The sequence below is a fragment of the Suncus etruscus genome, chromosome 6 (genome assembly GCF_024139225.1).
Source record: "Suncus etruscus isolate mSunEtr1 chromosome 6, mSunEtr1.pri.cur, whole genome shotgun sequence".
NCBI classification, from domain to species: Eukaryota; Metazoa; Chordata; class Mammalia; order Eulipotyphla; family Soricidae; genus Suncus; species Suncus etruscus.
The window spans coordinates 135,451,948-135,474,635 of NC_064853.1; the positions used below are offsets into that span (position 1 = coordinate 135,451,948).

At 45.7% G+C, this 22,688-nt stretch overlaps 1 protein-coding gene across 1 annotated transcript in view; it reads left to right on the forward strand.

Moving 5' to 3' along the window:
- Positions 1–22,688, forward strand: part of MCC (MCC regulator of WNT signaling pathway) — a 309,795-nt gene that overhangs the window by 261,207 nt on the left and 25,900 nt on the right. Inside the window, exons 11-13 of the mRNA XM_049775666.1 lie at positions 4,929–5,032; positions 8,795–8,978; positions 22,107–22,341. Coding sequence (XP_049631623.1) covers positions 4,929–5,032; positions 8,795–8,978; positions 22,107–22,341 — 523 coding nt within the window. The remainder of the gene's footprint in view (positions 1–4,928; positions 5,033–8,794; positions 8,979–22,106; positions 22,342–22,688) is intronic.

Genomic DNA, 22,688 nt, shown 5'->3' on the forward strand with positions numbered 1-22,688 from the left:
GGCTATGTGCTCAGAAGTCGCTCCTGGCTTGGGGGACCATATGGGACGCCGGGGGATCAAACCACGGTCCGTCCTAGGCTAGCGCTGGCAAGGCAGACACCTTACCTCTAGCGCCACTGCGCCGGCCCCTTTCTTTTCTTTTTTATTTTTATTGAGACCAATATGAATTACAAATCTTTCACAGTTGTGTTTCAGGCACATAGTGACAGTGAATTAGTACAATTCCCACCATCAGTGTTGACCTCCCTCTGTCCCTGTTCCCAGAATGCATCCCTTACCTCAACCCTTAGCCCCCTGGACTATTAGTGTAACAGGTCCCTTTGTGTCTAGTATATTGTAGTTTGGGTCTCTTGGTTCTATTGTTGACTTTGGGTTGGGTATTTAGGTCTGATCATCTTTTGTTTCTACTCAATGCTCATGAGACCACTTTGCCTCTCGTACCATCCACTTTTTTTTTCTCAATTTGTAGGAAGCCATAGAAATATGATGACAAACAAAATAATTTATGTTTTATGTTTCTGTTAAAGAAAAAATAGCTGGTGGGAGCCCCTGTCTAGAAGCTATAAATATGAATTTAAAAGAAGAAACAGGGGTCAGAGAGATAGCAGAGTGGTAGGGTCTTTGCCTTAGATGCAGAAGGATGGTGGTTCAAATCCCGGCATGGTCCCCCGAACCTGCCAGGAGCAATTTCTGAGCATAGAGCCAGGAGTGACCCCTGAGTGTGCCAGGTGTGACCCAAAAACCAAAAAATAAACAAATAAAAGAAGAAACAAAAAAAAGTAAGAAAAAAAAAAGGAAAAGAAAAAAGGGGGGAGCTGATGTGGCAAGCTTGTATTTGGTTTTGTTTTTTGTTTTTGTTTGCTTGTTTTGCATAGGGGAAATTAGAAAGGAAATTCCCTTGGCCTAAGGGATACAGGGTTTCTCCACCCTTGTAGCTTACTTTCATAGATGGACTACAATCTCCTGACATGTTTATTGTCAAACCCCAAGGTCTTTTTTGGGGGGGGGCTACCCTTAGTGACGCTCAGGGGTTACTCTTGGCTATGTGCTCAGAAATCACTGCTGGCTTGGGGGACCATATGAGACGCCTGGAGATTGAACCACAGTCTGTCCTAGGTTATTGTGTGCAAGGCAAACTCCCTACCGCTTGCACCACTGCTCTGGCCCCTCCCAAGGTCTTTCTTTTCTTTATAGTGCCAGGAAATATTCTGCTCAGTTTGGTTTTCAAAGTCAGTCCTCTGTAATTTGAGATCTTGGTTTTTGCACAGATCCTAGGACGAAGTCTAGGATAGAGTCTTTCGTTATGGTCCCAGGAAAAGTTCTGCTCAGTGATCGTTGTGTTGTTGGTCTTCTGTAATTGGTGATCTTGGTTTTTGCTGAGAGTATGGTTTTTCATGGAAGACACTCAAGTTCTATCCCTGGCAAACCATTATACCCTTAACACCATCTGGAGTAGTACCCAAACATAGGACCAGGAGTAGCCCTTGGCACCACCAAACTCACTGCCCCCCAAATTATAGAGGCTCAAAGTCCAAGAGCAATGGCTGTTTCATAGGTATACCAGAGCAGAGGGACATAGAGGAGACAGATTGTCTCCCCAGGGGCATAGCTGAGCAATGGATGTGCTGTCCACAAAAGAATCTGACAGCACCCAGTATAAGTTATTGGGCTTTTCTCTTATATCTTAGAAAAGGAGGAGGAAAGTACATAGACACAGGCACAGACCTGTATACTTAAGTGTTAGTGATGTTAACTTTTCCCTCCCTTGGTCTGGGACAATCTAGCCAGTTCTCTGTGACTCCTCAGCTGGAGATTTCACTGCTGCCAGCATCCCTTATGGGGCTTCTCAGCACCACCCACAGGTTCTGTTCCTCTGTCGACCCCCATCCATGAGGCGATGTTCTCTGAGCTTTTAACATGTGTGCCCAGGTATGAAAAAGAAAGGCTGATTTTCTTCCAGGCTCCAGGACTGAGGAGTCTGACCCAATGGTGCATATGGCCTCAGTATGAGGCCCTGGGTTGAAGCCCAGCACCATAAAGAAAAGGAAGAAATCCAAACTACTGTGAGTTTTGTGCTTCATGTGGCTGTTTCATAAACATCTACAAGAATTTTCTGTGATGGTCAGCTCCACTCTGTGCTGTCTTGTCACACATGGCCATTAAACATGTGAAGACTCACTGCTGCATGGGAAAGCTGCATTTTTTTTTTGGTTTGATTTATTTGGGGGCGATACCAAATTCAGCCAGGGCTGAATCCTGGCTCTGCACTCAGGGATCATTCCTGGGATCAAACTTGGGTCAGACATGTGCAAGGCAAGCACATCTCTGGCCCCTGAATTTTTTCCTTTCATTTTATTTTTTGAAATTTAAATTGCCATCAAAAGCCAGTGGCTCCAATTGCACAAAGCCTTTGTACCTGAAAATATTCTCCTTCTAGGGTGTATTCGGCATATCAGTAACCTAGAGCTGTGCAGCTAGTCATAACATTCTCATTTCTTGAGGTTCCGTGGCTAGAAATCTTAGGGTGACAGGAATGATTTCTTCCTCAGGAACTCTGTGCAGATTCTGGATGAGCTATGACATTTGAGCCCTCTTCAGATGTCTTCCCTCTGTGGGGAAGCCATAGCCCTTCACAAGTAGTGTCTCGAAGCTGGAACTCAGCAGGGGCTTCTCAAACCCGTGGAACATAGCTGCCAGCCTTATCAGCGTAGACACATCCATAGAAAGACTGGAGGGAAGCTACCATGTTGGGTTTTGTGTCAGCACACCCTTCCATTTTTGCTGCTTTCCTGTACTATCCATGGGTCACACATATTTGGCTGTAGTGTTACTCATACCCCTGGTAGTTCTGGCACCAGGACTCAGATTGCACTGGGGCATGCAGACACAGTGCCAGGATCGAACTCACAGCCCTCAAGCTTGTAAGGCAGATCACTCTCGCAGTCTCTTGCACTTAGTATCCTGATACAGAAGTGTGTCCCTTCCACTAGCCATGTCCTCTGGAGGGCAGACTGGCCCTGCTAGGGTAGAAATGGTCAGCAGAAAGTGTGAGCACAGCAGAGAAGGCTGGGGTCCCGTCTTGCAGTCTGGCTACCATGAACAACAGAGGGCCAACCACCTCCCACTCTATCGTCTATTTTGTAGTTTTCTAGATCTTCATTTAATTGGGGTAGGGGTAATGGGGAGTCTCACCTGGTGGTAGTTAGGGGTGATTACTGGCTTTCTACTCAGAAATCACTCAGGAATCACTCCTGGAGGGTTTAGGGGATCATATGGGATGTCAGGGATTGAACACAGGTGGCTATGTGCAAGGCAAACACCCTAAAACTGTTCTATAGTGCTCTGAACCCCCCTCATTTAACTTTTTTTTGTTGTTTTGTTTTGTTTTGTTTTGGTGTTGTTTTCGTTTTGTCACACCCATCAGCGCTCAGGGGTTAGTCCTGCCCTGGCTCTATGCTCAGAAATCGCTCCTGGCAGGCTCAGGGGACCATATGGGATGCCAGGATTCAAACCACCGTCCTTCTGCATGCAAGGCAAATGCCCTACCTCCATGCTATCTCTCCTGTACCTTCTGCAACTTGAATGAAGCTGAAGGTGACTGGGCTGAGTTAGATAAGTCAGGAAGTAAAAATGTTACAAGTGGGATATAGACCATTAAAGCAAATGAGCTAGCAAAGAAATGACAAAACCAGGGTCAGGAAGATAGCTCAGGGGTGTGCACACTGGAGAATCTGAGTTCCAGGACCACATGGCCCCAAGTTTAACCTTTCCCCCAAGGTCCTGTTTCCCTAAACTGTTCTTTTGGTATGTAAACACCTGGGTTACAGGGCCTTCCCCCACCCTGGTGGGTGCGGTTCTAACTAATAAAGCTCTGGCTTTGTCCTCAAAAGAGAGAAAGCACATGGCTTAAGCGGCACAGAGCAGGGAAAACTCAGCAAAGAAAGCACACGTCAGGTAGGCAGCACATGGAAGAGAAAGGCCATCAGAGAATAAAGCGAACTGACTGCTGTGTACCCTGCTTCATCAGACCCATCTGCTTGAGGGGTTAGAAACACAGTGCCCGGGGCAACTCATTGATTATATTTTTGTATTTTTATTTTTATTTTTATTTTACACCCAAGCACCAGCATAGTGCCCTGCTGCATTATCGGATTTAGGCATTGAACCAGATTGGTCAGGTATCCCCAGGCCCCAAACCTCTCAGCAAAAGACTTAACTTCTAAGGGGGCAGGCAATAAAATCAGCAGAGGGGTTTTATTGGTGCTGGAATAACACTAGACTTTACTGATGCCTATGAAGAACCAATACACATATGGAGTGTTAAAGCTATACCCCTGACATTCTCAGATACTGTAAACTGATGAATGACGAGCTATAGAAGGAAAAACAAGTCATAGGAGTAGTTAAGTTGTCTTGTACACTGCTTCCTTCTGCTTTCTATATTCCCCCCAAACCCTTCCAACAGTGATCTCTAAGCACAGAGAGAGCTAGGAATGAGCCTGAGCGTCATGAGCATGCATCCCCCCAAAAATAGTTCTGAACATTTCAAAGCATCAGCATAAGACATAAGATTTATTTTATGCATATCTCTAAGCACAGAGAGAGCTAGGAATGAGCCTGAGCGTCATGAGCATGCATCCCCCCAAAAATAGTTCTGAACATTTCAAAGCATCAGCATAAGACATCAGATTTATTTTATGCATATCTTTATTCTGAACCAATTTCTATAATGCTACAGACAAGAATCTTTCTGTCCTCTCCTTGAATTTTTTTTCTACCAGGAGGGAAAGGAAGGAGAGCAGGGGAAATGGAGACAGTATAGCCAGCACCTGACTTGTCTGAGAATCTTTGGTGTGCTGGAGCTCTGGCTGCAGCGTGAAAGCACGAAGGCTACTGCCCCCAACACTGTCCCTGTGCTTGTGTTTCAGTGAACAGTGCATCGAAGCCTACGAACTCCTGCTGGCCCTGGCTGACAGTGAGCAGAACCTCATCTTGGGCCAGTTCCGGGCGGCTGGCGTGGGCTCCTCCCCTGGTGAGTGTGGTCACCTCTGTCCTCCGTTTTTGTCCCCTGCTTCTCACTCCACTGCCCTTCTGGCTGCTGGCACATAAAATCCATTTGACAAGTATGTTTTCCTCATGACTGAGTCAGTTGTTCATGTTGATGAATAAGAACTGGAGTGGAAACAGAATCACAGACAAGTTCAAACAAACAGCCTGGCTTAGGAAACCTCCTGGGTGACAGCAGGCAGATGGAGCCAGAGGCCTGTGACAAGAGGAACTGGCTTTCTTTGCCTTTCTCGTTTATTGAGGTGACTGCACTGCTCTCATGTTCTTGCTTAAGCATTTCACATAACATTTATTTCACCTCCCTTCACCCCACACCAGACCCTTTACTAGATGCACATGTCCTGGTGTCACTGTCAGGAAGGACCTTCTCTGTGGCCGCTGCCTTGTTGGACTCCAGGCTCCCCTGGTTCCTGTGTCTTTTGTCAAGTCTCTATGCCTCTGCTGTTTGCTCGTCTCCACTTTTGTTCCTTTGAGGCCTGGGACCCAGATTTGTCTCCAAGAGTCCTAGAAAGAGAGAGGATGTGTCTAGTGGTCTGTGTCACATGATCCCTGGACTGGGGGAGGTGTTTGCTTGCTGCACATGGATGGTAGTGGAGAGAAGGGAGAGGTTGCATCCTGATTTGTGCCTCCAGATATGCATTCTCCACCACCCATCTCGTCAATTCAGTGTGAACTAAAAGCGACAAGTGCGACCTTCAAGTTGGTCAGCTGTGCTGTCTTTATTGGTGACTATGGCGTGGTGCTCTTCATAGAACAATGAGTGAGAGGGAAGGTTCCCTTTCTCAGGTTCTGGGGGAAGAAGGGCCAGCGAACTGCCAGCAGATCCCTCCATACTCTGAAAGGGACATTGAGTGCTGGCTTGAGCCACAGGCAGGGCATCTCACACTGGCTCTTCTCAAACAAGGTTAGTTTTCCAGGATACCTTGTGAAGAAGCTGCCATCTGGATGCCCTTCACGATCTCTCTGCCCTTAACCCTGCCGGGGGTCTGCTTCTGCACTCAGTACTTACATATTTTCCTCCTTCAGCTTTGACATTTTTAGGAATCTGAAGCAAAACTGGAGAAAATGCAGTGGTTGCTTTTCTGCCTTCATGTTCAAGTTCCCTGGCAGGTACTGGACCTGCCCATGGTTGCCCTCCACTCTCTCTGTTATTGCTGTTTTAAAGCATCAGCACAGCCCGGAGATACCAGCATTACCTATTAGATATCTCTTCTTTTACAGTATCTTTTAACTGAACCGTAAAACTTTACTTCTCAAACTTAAATAGATTCTAAACTTATGTGGGCCTACTATCAACTTGTGTGTGTGTGTGTGTGTGTGTGTGTGTGTGTGTGTGTGTGTGTACTAACAATATTGATTAAAGGGAAAGGTCAATTATCTTATTTCCAATTTGTATCAGAGGGATGTCCTAAACTGTCCTCTCCTTAAAAGACTTCTATTTGTTTTTTGTGTTTTTGAAGGGACAGGAGGGCGTCACATCCTGTAATTGTCAGGAGCTACTTTTAGGATGGGCCTGGAGGTCATTCCTGTTAATACCCAAAGGACCAGGTAGTGCTGGGAATCAAAATCAGAGTCTCCTTACAGGAGCCTATCTCCAAGGCTCTCAAAACCTCTTAGTAGACTGATACCTATTCAGCACAGTTATTTGGGACCTGAAAAATTTAGCTAAATCTGCATTTGGAACATTTCAGTTCAATCCTGAGTAGCTCAAAGATATATTTATAAAATAGGCTCTTCAAAATGGCAATGACACTTCCCCCCAAACCAGCAAGGACAGCACAAATTATTAAAAACCTTGAAAATAACCAGAAAAGAAACCCTCTTGCATTATTGGTGAGAATGCTATCTGGTTTAACTCCTGTGGAAAACAATATGATTATTTCTCAAAGAAGTAAAAATAGATCTCCCATGACCCCTCAATTCCACTTCTTTGCATCTAGCCCCCAAACTCATGATATGATATGATAGAAACACAGCTGTGTTCATTACAGTGCCAAATACATTAGCTAGGATATAGAAACAACCAGATGAATGGATAAAGAAATTTCAGTATTCCACAAAAACATGGAATACTATGCAACAATAAGAAAACATAAAATCTAAAAAAAAAAAGAAAAGAAAAGATGAAAGCTAGCAATCAGAGAGATAGCACAGTGGTAGGGTGTTTGTCTGGCACTCAGTTGATCCAGGATGGATGGTGGTTTGAACTGCGGCATCCCTTATGGTCCCCCGTGCCTGCCAGGAGTGACCCTTGAGCGCCATCAGGCATGACCCAAAAACCGAAAGGAAAAAAAAGAAAAAGAAAAAGAACAGATGAAATTTGCAGTTTACTGTAACCTGGATGGAAATAGAGTATTATGTTAGTGATATTAGACCAAAGAAAGGAGAAAAAACAAATATCAGATGTTCTTGTTCATCTGCTACAAAGATAAATTTAAAACAAAGGAGCTGGCAGTACTGAATGATGACAAACTCTTGATGAAAAACTGATATCACATTGCAGGGTTGGAATGGGGATGGAAAAGCAGACTTGAAGTAGCAAGAGCATTGGTGGCGGGAATGAGCGCTACAATAATTGTACGTCCAGGCCAGAAGTATATGTTTACTATTGTAAACATATAACTAAACTACAGTTATTTATATTGTGGCCACATCCAGTGGTAGTCAAGGCTCACTCCTGGCTCTGCCTTCAGGGTCACTCCTGGTGGGCTTGGTAAACTATATGGGGTACTGAAGACCAAACCCAAATTTGGGTCAGCTGCGTGCAAGGCAAGTCCTCTAATCACTGTACTATTGCTCCAGTCCTTCTACAATAATTATTTTTAATGGAATACTACTTGTCTGTAAGAAAAAATCAAATCATGTAAATTGTTCTTATATAGATGCCTCTAAGAGTATCATGCTGAGTGAAGTCAGTCAGGAGAGGTACAAACATAGAATGATCTCTCCTCTATTGGCTATATAGAAACATAACAGAACAAAGGCAACAGGTGACGAGAAAGGTCTAAAGAAGTGAGTTGTGGGTTGGTGACCCTGGAGAAGGGTGTGGTATTGAAATAGTACATCCCTACCAGTGCATGAAACCCTGTTACAATCAAATTCACAATAAAAGTGTTGTTAATCACAGAATTTAAAAAGTAATAAATGCCTTCTTTCCAACATAATTTAGGACAGTCAGTATGATCGTGTGGAAGGATAAGAGGTGGGGGACTTGTGAGGAAAGTGACTGGAGGGTGGTACTGGGACCCTGTGTCTGGAGGACGAGGATGCTCACCAGCGTGGCAGATCTGAGAGACAAGGCCAGGACAGTCTCTAGAGAGAGAAAGAACAGTGAGTGCCACACTGAAGGGCTAGATTTCACAATGAGTTTTGTTCGCCTGCCCGTGAGGCTCAACTAAACCTGTGAGCCTGTAGGACTGTGGTCCTTTTGCCTTGGTTTTCTCTACCCTCATTCACAAAGTGCATCAATGGGACAAGAAGCCATGAGCCTGATTACTAGGAAAAAAATCCTGAAAGATATTTCAGGTCATGTGAGCCTATTACTTGTTCATGAGGAGAGTGGGGGCGCAGGAAGGGGGGGGGCTGAAGTCCAGACTGCTGCCCACTGCTGGCCCCTCCCACTGTGCCTCCTTTGCACAGACAGACAGGCCCTGTTATCCACACCTGCTCCCAGCTCTGTCCTCTCCAGATCTGCACTGATTAATCCATTGACCTCTCTGCCTTGTAGGGGACCAGTCAGGGGATGAGAACATCACTCAGATGCTCAAACGAGCGCATGACTGCCGGAAGACGACGGAGAATGCAGCGAAGGCCTTGCTCATGAAGCTGGATGGCAGCTGCGGGGGCGCCTTTGCTGTGGCCAGCTGCAGTGGGCAGCCCTGGGAGAGCCTGTCCTCCAACAGCCATACCAGGTAACTCAGCACTTTCAGTGAGGAATGTGTCCTCTGCTCAGTAGAATAGCATGAGGTTCCCCAAGAGACACTGGGTTCTTTCTCCCTGACCATCCCACACACACACTTCACAGTGCATTAGAATCCTCCTCTAAGCCAAAAGTTAGAATCAGACTTGGGGAAGGAGGAAGAACTTTCTTATTTTGCCAACACGAAGACAAGAAATGAGTGGGACTCACAGCTGCTTCCTGTGTGCTGTGCTCTTTCTTTGCTTCTCTTCTCTGCTTACTTGCAGAGTTTCTGAATCCAGAGCATTTGGGCTAACTAATACCCATTTGCCTAGGACTATAGTGATTATACCCAAGGCAGGGTATTTGCCTCCATATGCCAACCCTGAGGGTCCCCTCCCAAGCCTGCCTGGAGTGATCCCTGAGCATAGAGCCATGAATAATCCCTGACACCACCAGGTGTGGCCCCAAAACAAAATACCCATTTGCTACTGTTGCAAGTCAGCCACTGGAGAGGTTGACTGATGGAGGGATGGAGGATGAGATCTTTCCCCTCCAGCACACGTCTGCCACCCTGTCTAGCCGACGGTTCTGAGGTGAAACGGCGGGTAAACAGCTCGCAGACAGTCAGGTTTATGGAAATATTAGCTTTATTCGGTGGACAAGACTGAAGTCCAAAGACTCAGCATAAGTTCCAGCAAAAGCCTCTCGCCTTCCACAGACCCTTGTTTTTTTTTTTTTGTTTTTTTTTTTTTTTTTTTTTTTTTTTTTGGGTCACACCTGGCAGTGCTCAGGGGTTATTCCTGGCTCCAGGCTCAGAAATTGCTCCTGGCAGGCACAGGGGACCATATGGGGCGCCGGGATTCGAACCGATGACCTCCTGCATGAAAGGCAAACGCCTTACCTCCATGCTATCTCTCCGGCCCAGACCCTTGTTTTTATCCCCCAGAATCAGGTACCACCCAATGGTGGGGGCAGATACCACCCAATGGTGGAAGCAGAATCAGGTACCACCCTAGGGTGGGGGCAGAATGCCAGGTCACACCCTAGGGTAGGGCACAATCACCGATCAGGGTAGGGTCAGTCACATAATAATCCCCTAACATATTTACATACACAACAGCTACGAAGAGTCACTCAACACCCAAGTCATAGGTAGCTTATGCCCTCTCTTCAGGCTGTTTCCCCCTTCTTGGTGCCTCTGTCATTTGGAGGTGCTTCTCAGGCAGCATTTTTGAGACTTTTTCCATCTTACTAGCATGAACTTATTAGCAAATGACCCTAAAGCATGAAGGCCAGGGTTTAGGAAGCTAGAGGTCTGGTCTGGTAAATCTCCACCTGCTTTATTGGCTATGTGCGTGGAAATTGGGACGCTTCTGTGAAATGGTCTGTTGTTATGAGACTGGGCTTCTTTCAACATCAGCTGTGAGTCTGTTTCCCTCAACAGTGTTCTCTGAAACAAATTAGTACAATACTAACTTCTCAGGGACCTGTTGTTACTGAGATATGTAGAGAGGAAATAGAAGACCTTGCTGAGCAGATTTGCTCAATATGGGCTTCTTTCAGGTAGGGTAGAGGGTGAGAAGGAAGCCTTTCTTTTTTGGTTCTTTTTTTTTTTTTTCTCTTTTTCTCGAAAAGGAAGCCTTTCTAATGATCTTATTTAACACCAAAACCCTAAAAGCATGAAAGCCTTCCCTTAACATCCAGTTCTATATCTAGAAAGTACTTCATTTAGATGATTTTGGGTGATAAGATATGAAGAAAACAGGGGCTGGAGTGGTAGCACAGCGGTAGGGCATTTGTCTTGCACGTGGCTGACCTAGGACAGACATGGGTTCGATCTCCAGCATCCCATATGGTCCCCAAGCTAGGAGCAATTTCTGAGCACAGAGCCAGGAGTAGCCTCTGAGCGCTGCTGGGTGTGCCCCTTAAAAAAAGAAAACACCCCATTTTAACAGGTGATAACAATCTTGGTTCACAGGTTTGTGAATTACTTGTCACTATCACATTACATGAAAATCATAACTCAACTAGAATTTGGCAACAATAATTGTTCTTTTCACTCTATCATGCTGGATCTTGTGATTTTTATAAACTGCCTCATCCTTGCAAGTGAGTCCCTGGGTTTAGTCCCAGTATTTCAGAAAAATATAAAGTAGCTTGAGCCAAAGGGAAAATCCTGATTTATATTTTTGGTGTCTAACATTATTTTAATGTTCAGATTTGTGTCCCTTGGCAGGACCATCTGCTAAGTTCATCCATTTGCCTGTCCTCTACCTCAGGAGAGGTTCTTCCCTGCTAATGGATTTTATCAGAGACCGGCCCACAGGCACTAGGATTGATTCCTCCTGGCTCCTACAGCAAATGTCTTATTCAGTGGAACACAGATGATCATTTTTTTTTCCTGTAAAACCATATTCTCTTCCTAATGGCTTTTCCAGATATATGTAACCTGTTATTTCCCTATTCCTTTAGAATAAGGAATTCTTATGTTGTCAAGAATATTGTCCTGTTGTATGTATGCAGATTCAGTTACAGATAAGGTTTACATCACAAGCCTTGTGCTCATACATCCCCTTCCAGAAATAACTTTGTTATATTAACTAAGTCAAAGGCAAACTTGGAATCAGTCAGGAATGAGAAGTCAGGAATAGAAGTGAAAATCTTAGATTTGAATATTTCTTAAGATTATTTAAACATTAGATGGACCTATAGTTACAAGGTTTTTTTTAGGGAAATTTAACTTTTGCCAAGATTTCAGCCAGTTGAGGTAAATTCCATGGACAACCTCTATTTTCGGAATGAGTGACTTCATTGAAGAATGGCCCTGACACGAAATCAGTTTCAAGTGGATGTTCCACCCAAGAATAGACTTTAGCTAATATCTCATCAAATCCTCCTTAGTCACCTTTCTATCCCAAATCAGAGCAGCTCAAAAGAACTAGAAGAATCGCACACTTACTTAGGTTTCAGCTGCGTAAGTGCAGTTGGTATCAGGCCAGCAGACTGTCATTTCTTATAGCAGTTTGTTTATAAATGAATGCTATGAGTGTCATCTTCATAGTAGAAAGAAAAGGAATTTCTGAAGGAAAGGATCTGTGGCTAGACAGAGAATGCTAATGAGTTTGTCCGTCTCTGCTCCTTGAGTTCTTGCCACTGTACGCTGAGCACTCCTCAGTGTACCTAGTAACCTAGAAAATGGGTAGCTCCTGATGGCAGGAGGATTTGTGGTTTTAGGAGGAGCGACAAGAACTGGAAACAGAGCCAGACTCTTGGCTTTTCGTCCACCAAAGAAAAATGCAGCCGTGGCCTCATCAGAAAATATAATTGTCTTAATGGACAGAGTAACTAGGTAATGCGGGTTGCCCAGATATTTTTGACAGTGAATGATGAGAAGTAAATGGCCTAAAGTTTTGGAAGGAGGGACTGGGAATTCTTGTGTCAAGTACCACAGCTTCACCTCATTAGGTAGAAGATCAGGCATGGTTCTGTGTGTACAAAAGGTGCATTGCCAAGAGAGAACCACCCCCAGCAGTGATGTTTCAGCACGACTCTCACGCCTGCAGACAGCAGGCCAATCATCTAGATGGTGGTTGTGACTCTAAGTGCACTGAGAGGGCAAGAGATTTGAGGATCCCACTTCTTTTTTTTTTTTTTTTTTTGGTTTTTGGGCCACACCCTGTGACGCTCAGGGGTTACTCCTGGCTATGCGCTCAGAAGTTGCTCCTGGCTTCTTGGGGGACCATATGGGACGCCGGGGGATCGAACCGCGGTCCGTCCTAGGCTAGCGCAGGCAAGGCAGGCACCTTACCTCCAGCGCCACCGCCCGGCCCCTGAGGATCCCACTTCTGACTCTCACATGGTCTAAGTGAAGACTGTTTTCTCAGCATGAGAAAGCTTGGCAGAGGTAGGCCGTGCCAGCTGAAGGTGGGGTGGGACAGTGTAGTCATCCAGTGAAGTCCAACTTTAGGGAACAAGAGTCAAGCACAATCTGCCATTGTAGTCATCATCTTTCTTCCCTCAGAAAGAGAAGCACTTTTCTAGCAAGTTTCAAAAGTCCTTGGCATTCACACTTGGAAGAGTTATTAAATTCAGTAGTCTGAGCTTACATACATTCCTGATACCATCAGCTCTTGCTCAGGTGTGCTTGTTAGCAATCCTTTAGGTTCTGTGACAACTAAATAGAAACAAAAGCACATTGTTTTGCCTTCTCTAAGATCTGGAGTGGTGGTGGGGTAGAAGGGAATATGTGTGTGTATATATATATATATATATATATATATAATATGTTGTATAGTATTGTAGTATATATAATGTATATATATACTTTTTTTTGGTTTTTGAGTCACACTTGGCAACACTCAGGGGTTCCTCCTAGCTCTACACTCAGAAATCCCTCCTGGCAGGCTCGGGAGATCACATGGGATGCCGGAATTCAAATCACCGTCCTTCTGCATGCCCTACCTCCACACTATCCTCCGGTCCCTATAATGTAATAATAAAATTCATACTAATTTTATCCTCACTGAAAATGATTTTGCATATTTTATATACATATATACAAAAACTATGTATGATTTTTAACATTATATATTACCACAGATATAACTATTAAGACCCTTGACTACAGGGGCTGGAGTGATATGAGAGGGATAGGGCATTTGCCTTACATGTGGGTAATCTGTTTGTTTGTTTTTAATCTTTATTTATTGGTTGGTTGTTTTGGAGCCACACCCAGCGGCGCTCAGGGGTCACTCCTGGCTTCTGCACGCAGAAATTGCCTCTAGCAGGCTGGGATCGAACCAGGTTCCTCCCGGGTCGGCCACATGCAAGGCAAACACCCTACCACTGTGCTATCTCTCCAGCCCCAGTGATCTGGGTTTGAGCCCCAACATCAGATACGGCCCCCCAAGCCTCACCAGAAGTGATCTCTATGTCCAAACAGATGTGGCTGAGAAATGAAATCAAACCAAAAAACAAACAGAAAATACCTTTTGTTATGAGTGACAGGACTGATTCTAATGGCTTAAACATGAAAGGGCCTTGCAGGGAGGGTTCAGGCCTCCAGCACAGGAGCTGCCCCTGAGTCCACACTGCTGTCCTCTCCCCGCACTGTGCTGTGTTGAGGACAGAAAGCCCTCAAGCTTTATATGCCCACAGAACTTCACCAGATTCATCGAATCAGAAGAGAAAATATCCTTCTAGCCAAGCAGGTCCCAGTGATAGTGGCCACCATGGACTCCCTGGGTCCTGTATGTGAAGAAAAGAAAGGGGCGGTGGGGTGTCAGGGCATAGGAGGGCCCAGAGTGACTGTGTACACTGGGCAGAATGAAGCAGGGTACCTTTAACGTACTCTCTCAGGATTAAAGCAACAGGACAGTAAGGAAGGTGCTAGTCTTGCACGTGACCCAGGTTCAATCCTCAACATCCCAAATGGTATCCTGAGCACCGCCAGTAGAAATTCCCGAATGAAGAGCCAGGAGTAACCATTGAGCACCAACTTGGTGCCAATAAAACAGAACAAAAGTAAAAAGTCACTTTATTTTTTCTTTTTTTTTTTTTGGTTTTTGGGCCACACCCAGTGATGCCAGGGGTTCCTCCTGGCTATGTGCTCAGAAATTGTTCCTGGCTTGTGGGACCATATGGGATGCTGGGGGATTGAACCACAGTCCATCCTAGGTTAGCTGCATGCAAGGCAAATGCCCTATCACTGTGCCACTGCACTAGCCCCAAAAGTCACTTTAAACACACCATATCTCCAGCAAGTCTAGTGTGGGCAGACTTTTCTGATTAGATAAAAGTCTGGCAGGAGTAATCTCACTGTGAACACAGCCAGGAGAAAGGTCTAGAGGGAATAATCCTACAGTGGGGGAAAAGGCCTGTTGCCCCTGGCTACTGCTATTTTTACATTGTAAGGAGAGGCCTAGCTAGTGAAATCACGAGTGATGAGTGGGAGAAAGTGATGACTATGAAGCGTGACCACCTGATCTTTCCCCTCATGAGTCCTGTACAGTGGCTGTCGGAAGCTGGCTCCTTGGCGGAATTATGTTCTTAGATTTCACCTCTACTGCTTTAGATTTCTTAGATTTCTTCTCTGATTCTCTAATTCTCATGTTAATCTTCTTCACTGCTGCTAACTTTCCAATATCTCCTTTCACTCATTTTCTCTTGGAGGACATTAGCTACAGCTTCATTCTTTTTTTGTTTTGTTTTGTTTTGTTTTGTTTTTGTTTTGGGGCCACACTGGCATTTCTCAGGGCTTACTCCTGGCTGTCTGCTCAGAAATAGCTCCTGGCAGGCACGGGGGACCCTATGGGACACCGGGATTCGAACCAACCACCTTTGGTCCTGGATCGGCTGCTTGCAAGGCAAACACCGCTGTGCTATCTCTCCGGGACCACAGCTTCATTCTTGTCCTGTGTCATTCTCGCACAATTTTTTTTTAGCTCAGTTTTGAGGAGTAGAATTTTCTAGCTGGCAGATAGCTACTACATCAAATATCATATTTGTCCATAACCAAGTTGCCCTCAGCATCCTACACAAAGAGTTCCCTCCCCCTTTGTACTCTTGCTATATCTAGAGAGGGTATATTTTTCAGCTGGGTCAGTGTGTTGGCAAAAAGATATGAATGTGTCCCACCTAATTAGTTGAAAATTATCCCTAAGGCTAGAGGAGTTATTAACAATAGAACTGGAAGGCCTGTCTGATGTGTGTCACCAGCAAGTAAATGTGGAATAGGTTAATATTTGATTTAGAAATATCTGGTTTCTAACACCATTACAATATTACCTTAAAAGTGAAAAAGTCCATGTTCACTGAACTTGTCTTCTAAACATCTGCTTCTCATTTGGATGGAGGGGTTGGGGGGGTTGCAGAGGGTGCAGCACATCTGGCAGTGCTTGGGGAGCCCCATGGTGTCAGAATCAGACCAGGCTCTTGAATACAAACCCTGCGCTCAAGCCCTTTGAACCATCTCCTGAAATGTTTCTTATTTTATCTTTCACTGTCGGTTTTGGTTTTGTCTTGGGTTTGGATTTTGATTAACATTTTTTAATTAAAGCATCTTATTTACAAAATTATTTATACATTATTCATAATTGAGTTTGAGACATACAGTGTTCAAACACTGATCCCACCACTAGAGTCCACTTCTCTCCACCAGTCCCCCCCACTGCCATCTTGATAGGCACCTTATTAAGTTTGGCTGTTAAAGTTTGGGTCTCATTATTTCAGTGTTGTTTACTCTGTAAACCAGGCAGTTTTTAACAACTTTAGTATCTGACAGAGATCTCCTGTATTTCTAACATTTTCTGCCTCACTTAACCTTACTTCTAGATAATTTTGAGACCCTTCAGAGGTGAACAAAAATGAGGAAGTTTGGATGGTGCCAAGTGTTTCCGTTCTTATTGACAAAGAACTGTTCTGAGTAGAGGTGTGAAGGGATTCCCCTGGCCCAGCAGTAAAGACAAGGATGGAAGGATTGGGGGGCAAAAGACTGATAGCATGGTAGTAACCCAAGGTCACCTCTAGCACCACATGTCTCAGCACCACCAGGAGTAACCTTAGAGTGCAGAGCCAGGACTCAGCCCTGAACACTGCTGGGGTAACTCAGAAACAGAGACATGAAAAGAAATATGGACATTTGATAAAGCCAACATGCTGTGGCAGAATGGGGCAACTTAGAATTAGCCTGCAGGAGTGGACCACTCCTCAGTCTCAGCAGAGCAAGCCAGCCCAGCACCATTGCCTGAAGAGTCTGCTCCCTGCAGAGTTACGAGCAGAGGGATACAAACCAAAGAAACCCATCATTGAGCTTCAGGGCAAGAAGTGAAATGTTGGGGCCGGAGAGATAGCATGGAGGTAAGGCGTTTGCCTTGCATGCAGAAGGACGGTGGTTCGAATCCCAGCATCCCATATGGTCCCCCGAGCCTGCGGGGGGTGATTTCTGAGCGTAGAGCCAGGAGTAACCCCTGAACGCTGCTGGGGGTGACCCAAAAACAAAAACAAAACAAAAGTGAAATGTTTCCACCTTTGAACTTTCTGTCAAGACAAACTAAAGAAGTGCTTGCTTCTCCATCTTTCTAAACATTTAGTTTCCCTTCCCCTTGCTGTTAAGAGTTGTGATGATCAGTTAGTTTCTACCCAAATTGGCTCTGATCCCCTCATATGGCTGTGATTTCCCTCTCACTGATCATGATCTCACACTTCCTATGATCCCCTCACACTGCTTGTGTTCCCCTTACACTATTGTAATACTCTGACACTGGCTGTGGTACCTGCATGTGCTCACAGAAGTCAGGCTCTTGAAGTGTGGCACTCACACACCTGGTTATGGTACCCCAACCATTGTTCCCCTTTTCACTTGTGGTGGTCCCAGAGATCCCAGGATTCCAGTATGCTGCTCAACACATGTGGGCCCATACTGGGGGTCAGAACAGTGAAGTCACACTGTCACGGCATCTCTCGGCTTGAATGTTTATTCCACTGGGCCTGTTGGAGAGTTGATTTCAGAGTGAGGCTGGGACCTTATGTGTGGGGTCCCGCTTACTCTTTCGTTTTTTGTTTTTTGGGCCACACCCAGCGGTGCTCAGGGGTCACTCCTGGCTATCTGCTCAGAAATAGCTCCTGGCAGGCACGGGGGACCATATGGGACACCGGGATTCGAACCAACCACCTTAGGTCCTGGATCGGCTGCTTACAAGGCAAACACCGCTGTGCTATCTCTCCGGGCCCGTAAATAAGTTTTTTTTTTTGTTTTGTTTTCGGGCCACACCCGTTTGATGCTCAGGGGTTACTCCTGGCTAAGCGCTCAGAAGCTGCCCCTGGCTTGGGGGGACCATATGGGATGCCGGGGATCGAACCGCGGTCCTTCCTTGGCTAACGCTTGCAAGGCAGACACCTTACCACTAGCGCCACCTCACCGGCCTCCCGTTTACTCTTTTTTTTTTTTTTTTTTTTTTTTTGTGGTTTTTGGGTCACACCCGGCTGTGCTCAGGGGTTTTTCCTGGCTCTGTGCTCAGAAACTGCTCCTGGCAGGCACGGGGGACCATATGGGACGCCGGGATTCGAACCGATGACCTTCTGCATGAAAGGTAAACGCCTTACCTCCATGCCATCTCTCCGGCCCCCCACCCCCGTTTACTCTTTTATTTGTTATTTGTGTATCCTCAAAGAGCTCCCAGAATGAGAAATTGATTCCCATCCTTTTCTCCCCTGTTGGGGGGAGATCTTGGTAATATTTTTCTGCAGCAAATAATCCACACAGACAGGAGGGTTAAGGGGTAAAACGTTGGGCGAAGAGAGTCCTTTGTCAGCCTGCTGCACGCTCCAAAAAACACCTGGAGCCACCCAGCAAACTCTCCCAAAAGACCCCCAACACCTGCTCCCAAATTATTTATTCCACTCTCAACAGCGCCCCCACCTGGAAGGTCAAGGTGGGACAACAGGCAAAGAATAATCTTATGGAAATGTTTTCATACAATTATGTACAAGGGATATTTGAAAAATAAACCTGCAACCAGTAGACAGACCCAAGCATGAGTGCGTGCGCACACACAAACACATGCACAGACACACAGACATACATGCACGTGCACACCTTTGTACAGTCAGTGCTTTGGGCAGGGTGTCCGCTGGATGCTCTGGGAAGAGCAGAGCCAGAGAGAAAAGAGTTCAAGCAGAGCCTCCAGGAAAAGACACCCATCCGCTTGGCCTGGTGCTTTCTTCAAAACCAGAGCCAAGTGCAAGAACATGAGCTGCAGAGTTCTGGGTTTGCATTATTCTGATGAAATATTTGTAATCCTTGTTGGACCCACAGGACTAATTTCTTCTTCCTTGACAGCTGCGATCACCCACTCCAAGACAGAGAGTAAATGGAGGCCTTACCCGTCGCCCATCCCACCCCCACTCAGAAACCTGCCCCTCCTTGACTCTCTTCGGAATCTTATTCTGAAACAGAACTAGAAGAGCATAAAGCAGAACCACCACTAACTGTGTTGGATCTTGACCCTGCTGGTGTCTGGGAGGGAAGAAAAGGAACCCAAGGGGATGCCAGGTGCCGGCACTGGTCTCGCAATGCAACTTACCCCAAGGAAAGCGTGTTAAAGCTCTGAGCTGTGGTGGTCTGAAATCCTTTGTTCTTTTACTGCCTCCCTAAACACTCTGGCAGAGGTGAAACCAAAGCCTTCTCCACTTGGCAGAGTCTGGCTCAGGCCCTCAAGGTTCCAGAGCACCTACGCCTGCTGGCCCCACCCACATTCCTCACCTCTCAGAAAGTTTTAGGATTTGTTTCCGAAAGTGCTGTAGCTGTAGGTGGAACACAGCTAGCTTCCCGTAAAAGTGGCATTTGGGGGGCAGGGAGTTTTTTGTTTTCTGAAAAGGGGGCTTTTAACCAATGAAGTTTGGGGACCTTTGCTATAAGTCCTCAAGGTCATTCAAACACTTCATTGCCTGGCATAGGGCTGACAGCCCACGAGGGGTTCCCTTATCCACTAGCTTCTGGGACACAATGCACAGCTTTCCTCCCAGCTGAGTGCATTTGGTGAAGACAGTTGGCTCACCTGTTTGGGACCTACTATCTTCAGGCCATGTCCTGGACACAGCTGGTGTCCACAATGTTTGTGTTACTGAAAGCCAGTTTTATAGGTAGGTCTAGTCTGAGTCAGAGAGGAAGTTCTATAGGTCCAGATTTGCCTCTGATGCTGAAATTCTGTCCCCTGGGTGGGTACCTCAGTGCTCAAGGCCTCTCCCCATCCACCTTACCCTTTGGCTGTCCATGATGACACTGTGCCGACAACCCCTGAGTTGGGTGCCACACACAGCTGTGATGTTGGGAGCTGGTGGAGGAGATCCTAGGCACCTCCTCTCTGAGATCATGTCAGTGCTCCACACACTTGGTTTTCTGGCAGGGGTCGGTGTCAGTGGGTGTCCTGTTCACTCCTGTTCATGCTTTTGTTCTCCAACTTGCTTTCTTCCTTCTAAAAAAAATCCTCCTCCTCTCTTTTCTCTCTCTTCTCTCTCTCTGCTCTCTCTCCCCCCTCTCTCACCTTCTCTCTCCTCTTTCCTCTTTCCGCTCTCTTTCCTCTCTCTCTCATTTACTCAGCACCTCCTCAATTGAAACCTAGTGTAATCAAGACTGCTATTCTTCCCAAATAGCCAATCAATCTCTAGGGTGATGATAGTATTACTTACTTGGGAGAGACTCTCTTAGAACTTCTGTTCTTTTCATTCTTCACCTCTTCTCTCTTTCTCTCCTTTCCTCTCTTCTCCTCTCCCCTCTCTTTCTCTCTCTCTCCCCAACTCCCAATCTCCCAATGTACTAGGAGATTTTTCTGTAAGGAAAGCCAATAATATTAGATTATTAGTGGTTTTCTCTCTTCCTCGCTCTCCCTCCTTCTCATCCTAGAATCTTTCCTCATCCATAATAAAAAAAAAAATCCTCCCCGGTATGCATCTATTTTTATTACATACTATTGTTTATCCTACTTCCTCACTTAAAAATAGTTCCACCAAGGGAAGCTGACACTGGTGTTGGGAGTGGCGCAGGAACAGAGTATGCCTCAAACACCGCTATGAATTACTTAAATCATAATGTCTTAATAAAACAATAAGCACTAAAATAAAGGTTTTGTTTTTATTTTTGGGTTGCACTCAGCAGCACTTGGGCTACTCCTGGCTCTGTGCTCAAAAATTGCTCCTGGCAGGCATGGGGGTGAGGTGGGGGGGACCACATGGATGCCAGGATTCCACCGTCCGTCCATCCTGGATCAGCTGCATGCAAGGCAAACGCCCTACAGCTGTACTATCTCTCCAGCCCCTAAAACAAAAATATTTTTAAATAAAATGTCATATAGGGGCAGGTAAGGCATTTGTCTTGCACACAACTGACCCGGATTGCCCTGGCATCCCATTTGGCTCCCTGAACACTACTGGTAGTGATCTCTGAGCATCATTTAGTGTGTCCCAAAGTCTAGAAAAGGGTAAAAAAAAAAAGAAGAAAACAGCCAGTTTGAATAACAATTAAACTTGACTTTAGATACCCCCACGAAAAAGCCCCAGATTTATTATCATGCTGTCATACCCACATAATTTCCCTCCTTCTGATGTGTATTATAATTCATCAAGCCCACTATTCCAAGAAAAAGTCTCTGTGTGTTTGTTCGTTTGTTTGGGGTTTTATGTTTTGGTTTGGTTTGGTTTTTGCTTGTTAATTTCTTTTGTGAAAGCTCTTTTTTATTGAAGAAAATTTGCTTAGAAAGCTGTGATGGTAGAGAAAGTGATGTGTGTGATTTATTTTTATTTATTTACTTATTGGTTTGGGGCCACACTTGGCTTACTCCTGGGATACTCGGGTCCATGTGGGATGCCTTGAATCAAGCCCTGGTCAGCCCTGTGCAAGACAAGCACCCTTTCCTCGGTGCTAGAGCTCTGGCCCAAGATGTATATAATCAAGAAAAGATACAGGTTTCTTCAGAGTGGAAAAACAAAGATACATATAGATAAACAAGCAAGTTACATGTTGAAGGGAGAACACGGCCTCTCTATCTTGTCTCTTTCAAGTTGTTTTCCTTAGGGCCAGAGAGATGACAGGGGTAGAGCATTTACCTTGCATGCGGCTGACCTGAGACAGACCTAGGCTCGATCCTCAGCGTCCCATATGGTTCCTGGAGCCTGCTGCATGCCTCTGGGTGTGGAAATGTATTTTTAAAAGATTTTTTAATCTATTTTACTTAAAATTTATTTCTGGAGTCCACAACATGTGTGCAGTAGGATGTAAACTTTTCTGAATTTTTTGTTTGTTTGTTTTTTGTTTTGGGGTCATACCTGGTGGTGGCGCTCAGGGGTTACTCCTGGCTCTACACTCAAAAACTGCTCCTGGAGGGCATGGGGGACCATATGGGATGCCAGGATTCGAACCACCGTCCATCCTGGATCGGCTGCAAGCAAGGCAAACGTCCTACCGCTGTGCTATCTCTCCGGCCCCTAAACTTTTCTGTTCTTAAAAAAAAAAAAAACTTTCCTGTTTTCCTCAAAAAGGCTGTATTGGGACTTGCATCTAGTTGTATTTATAGAGATGGGGGGGGGGGGAGAGGGTGACCCTGCTAGCACCAATGTGGAGACCTCACAGTCTCTCTCTTCTCAGCACTACCAGTTCCACAGCAAGTAGCTGTGACACGGAGTTCACCAAAGAAGATGAGCAGAGACTGAAGGATTACATCCAGCAACTGAAGAATGACCGGGCAGCCGTAAAGCTGACTATGCTGGAACTGGAGAGCATCCACATCGACCCTCTCAGCTACGATGTTAAGCCCCGGGGGGACAACCAGAGACTGGACCTGGAGAATGCTGTACTGATGCAGGAGCTGATGGCCATGAAGGTACAAGGGAATGTGAAGCTGGTGGGGGTGGGGGGTGTCTGTGCTTATGATCATGAAGGTACTAGGAGTCTGTGCTGATGTTGTGAAAGTACTGGGTAGATCTGCTGATGCAGGAGCTGATGGCCCTGAAGGTACCAGGAGAGGGGGCTGTGCTGATAAAGGAGCTAAAGGACGTGGACTCCCAGATCCCTGCGTGCACTCGCTTAGCACTGTCAGGATGATACGGAAAAGCCTCTGACGGTCAGTCGGTGGATGATGGGACATCTTTTCTGTACACACACACACACACACACACACACACACACACACACACACACACACACGAATATGCTGCATGAATGCACATA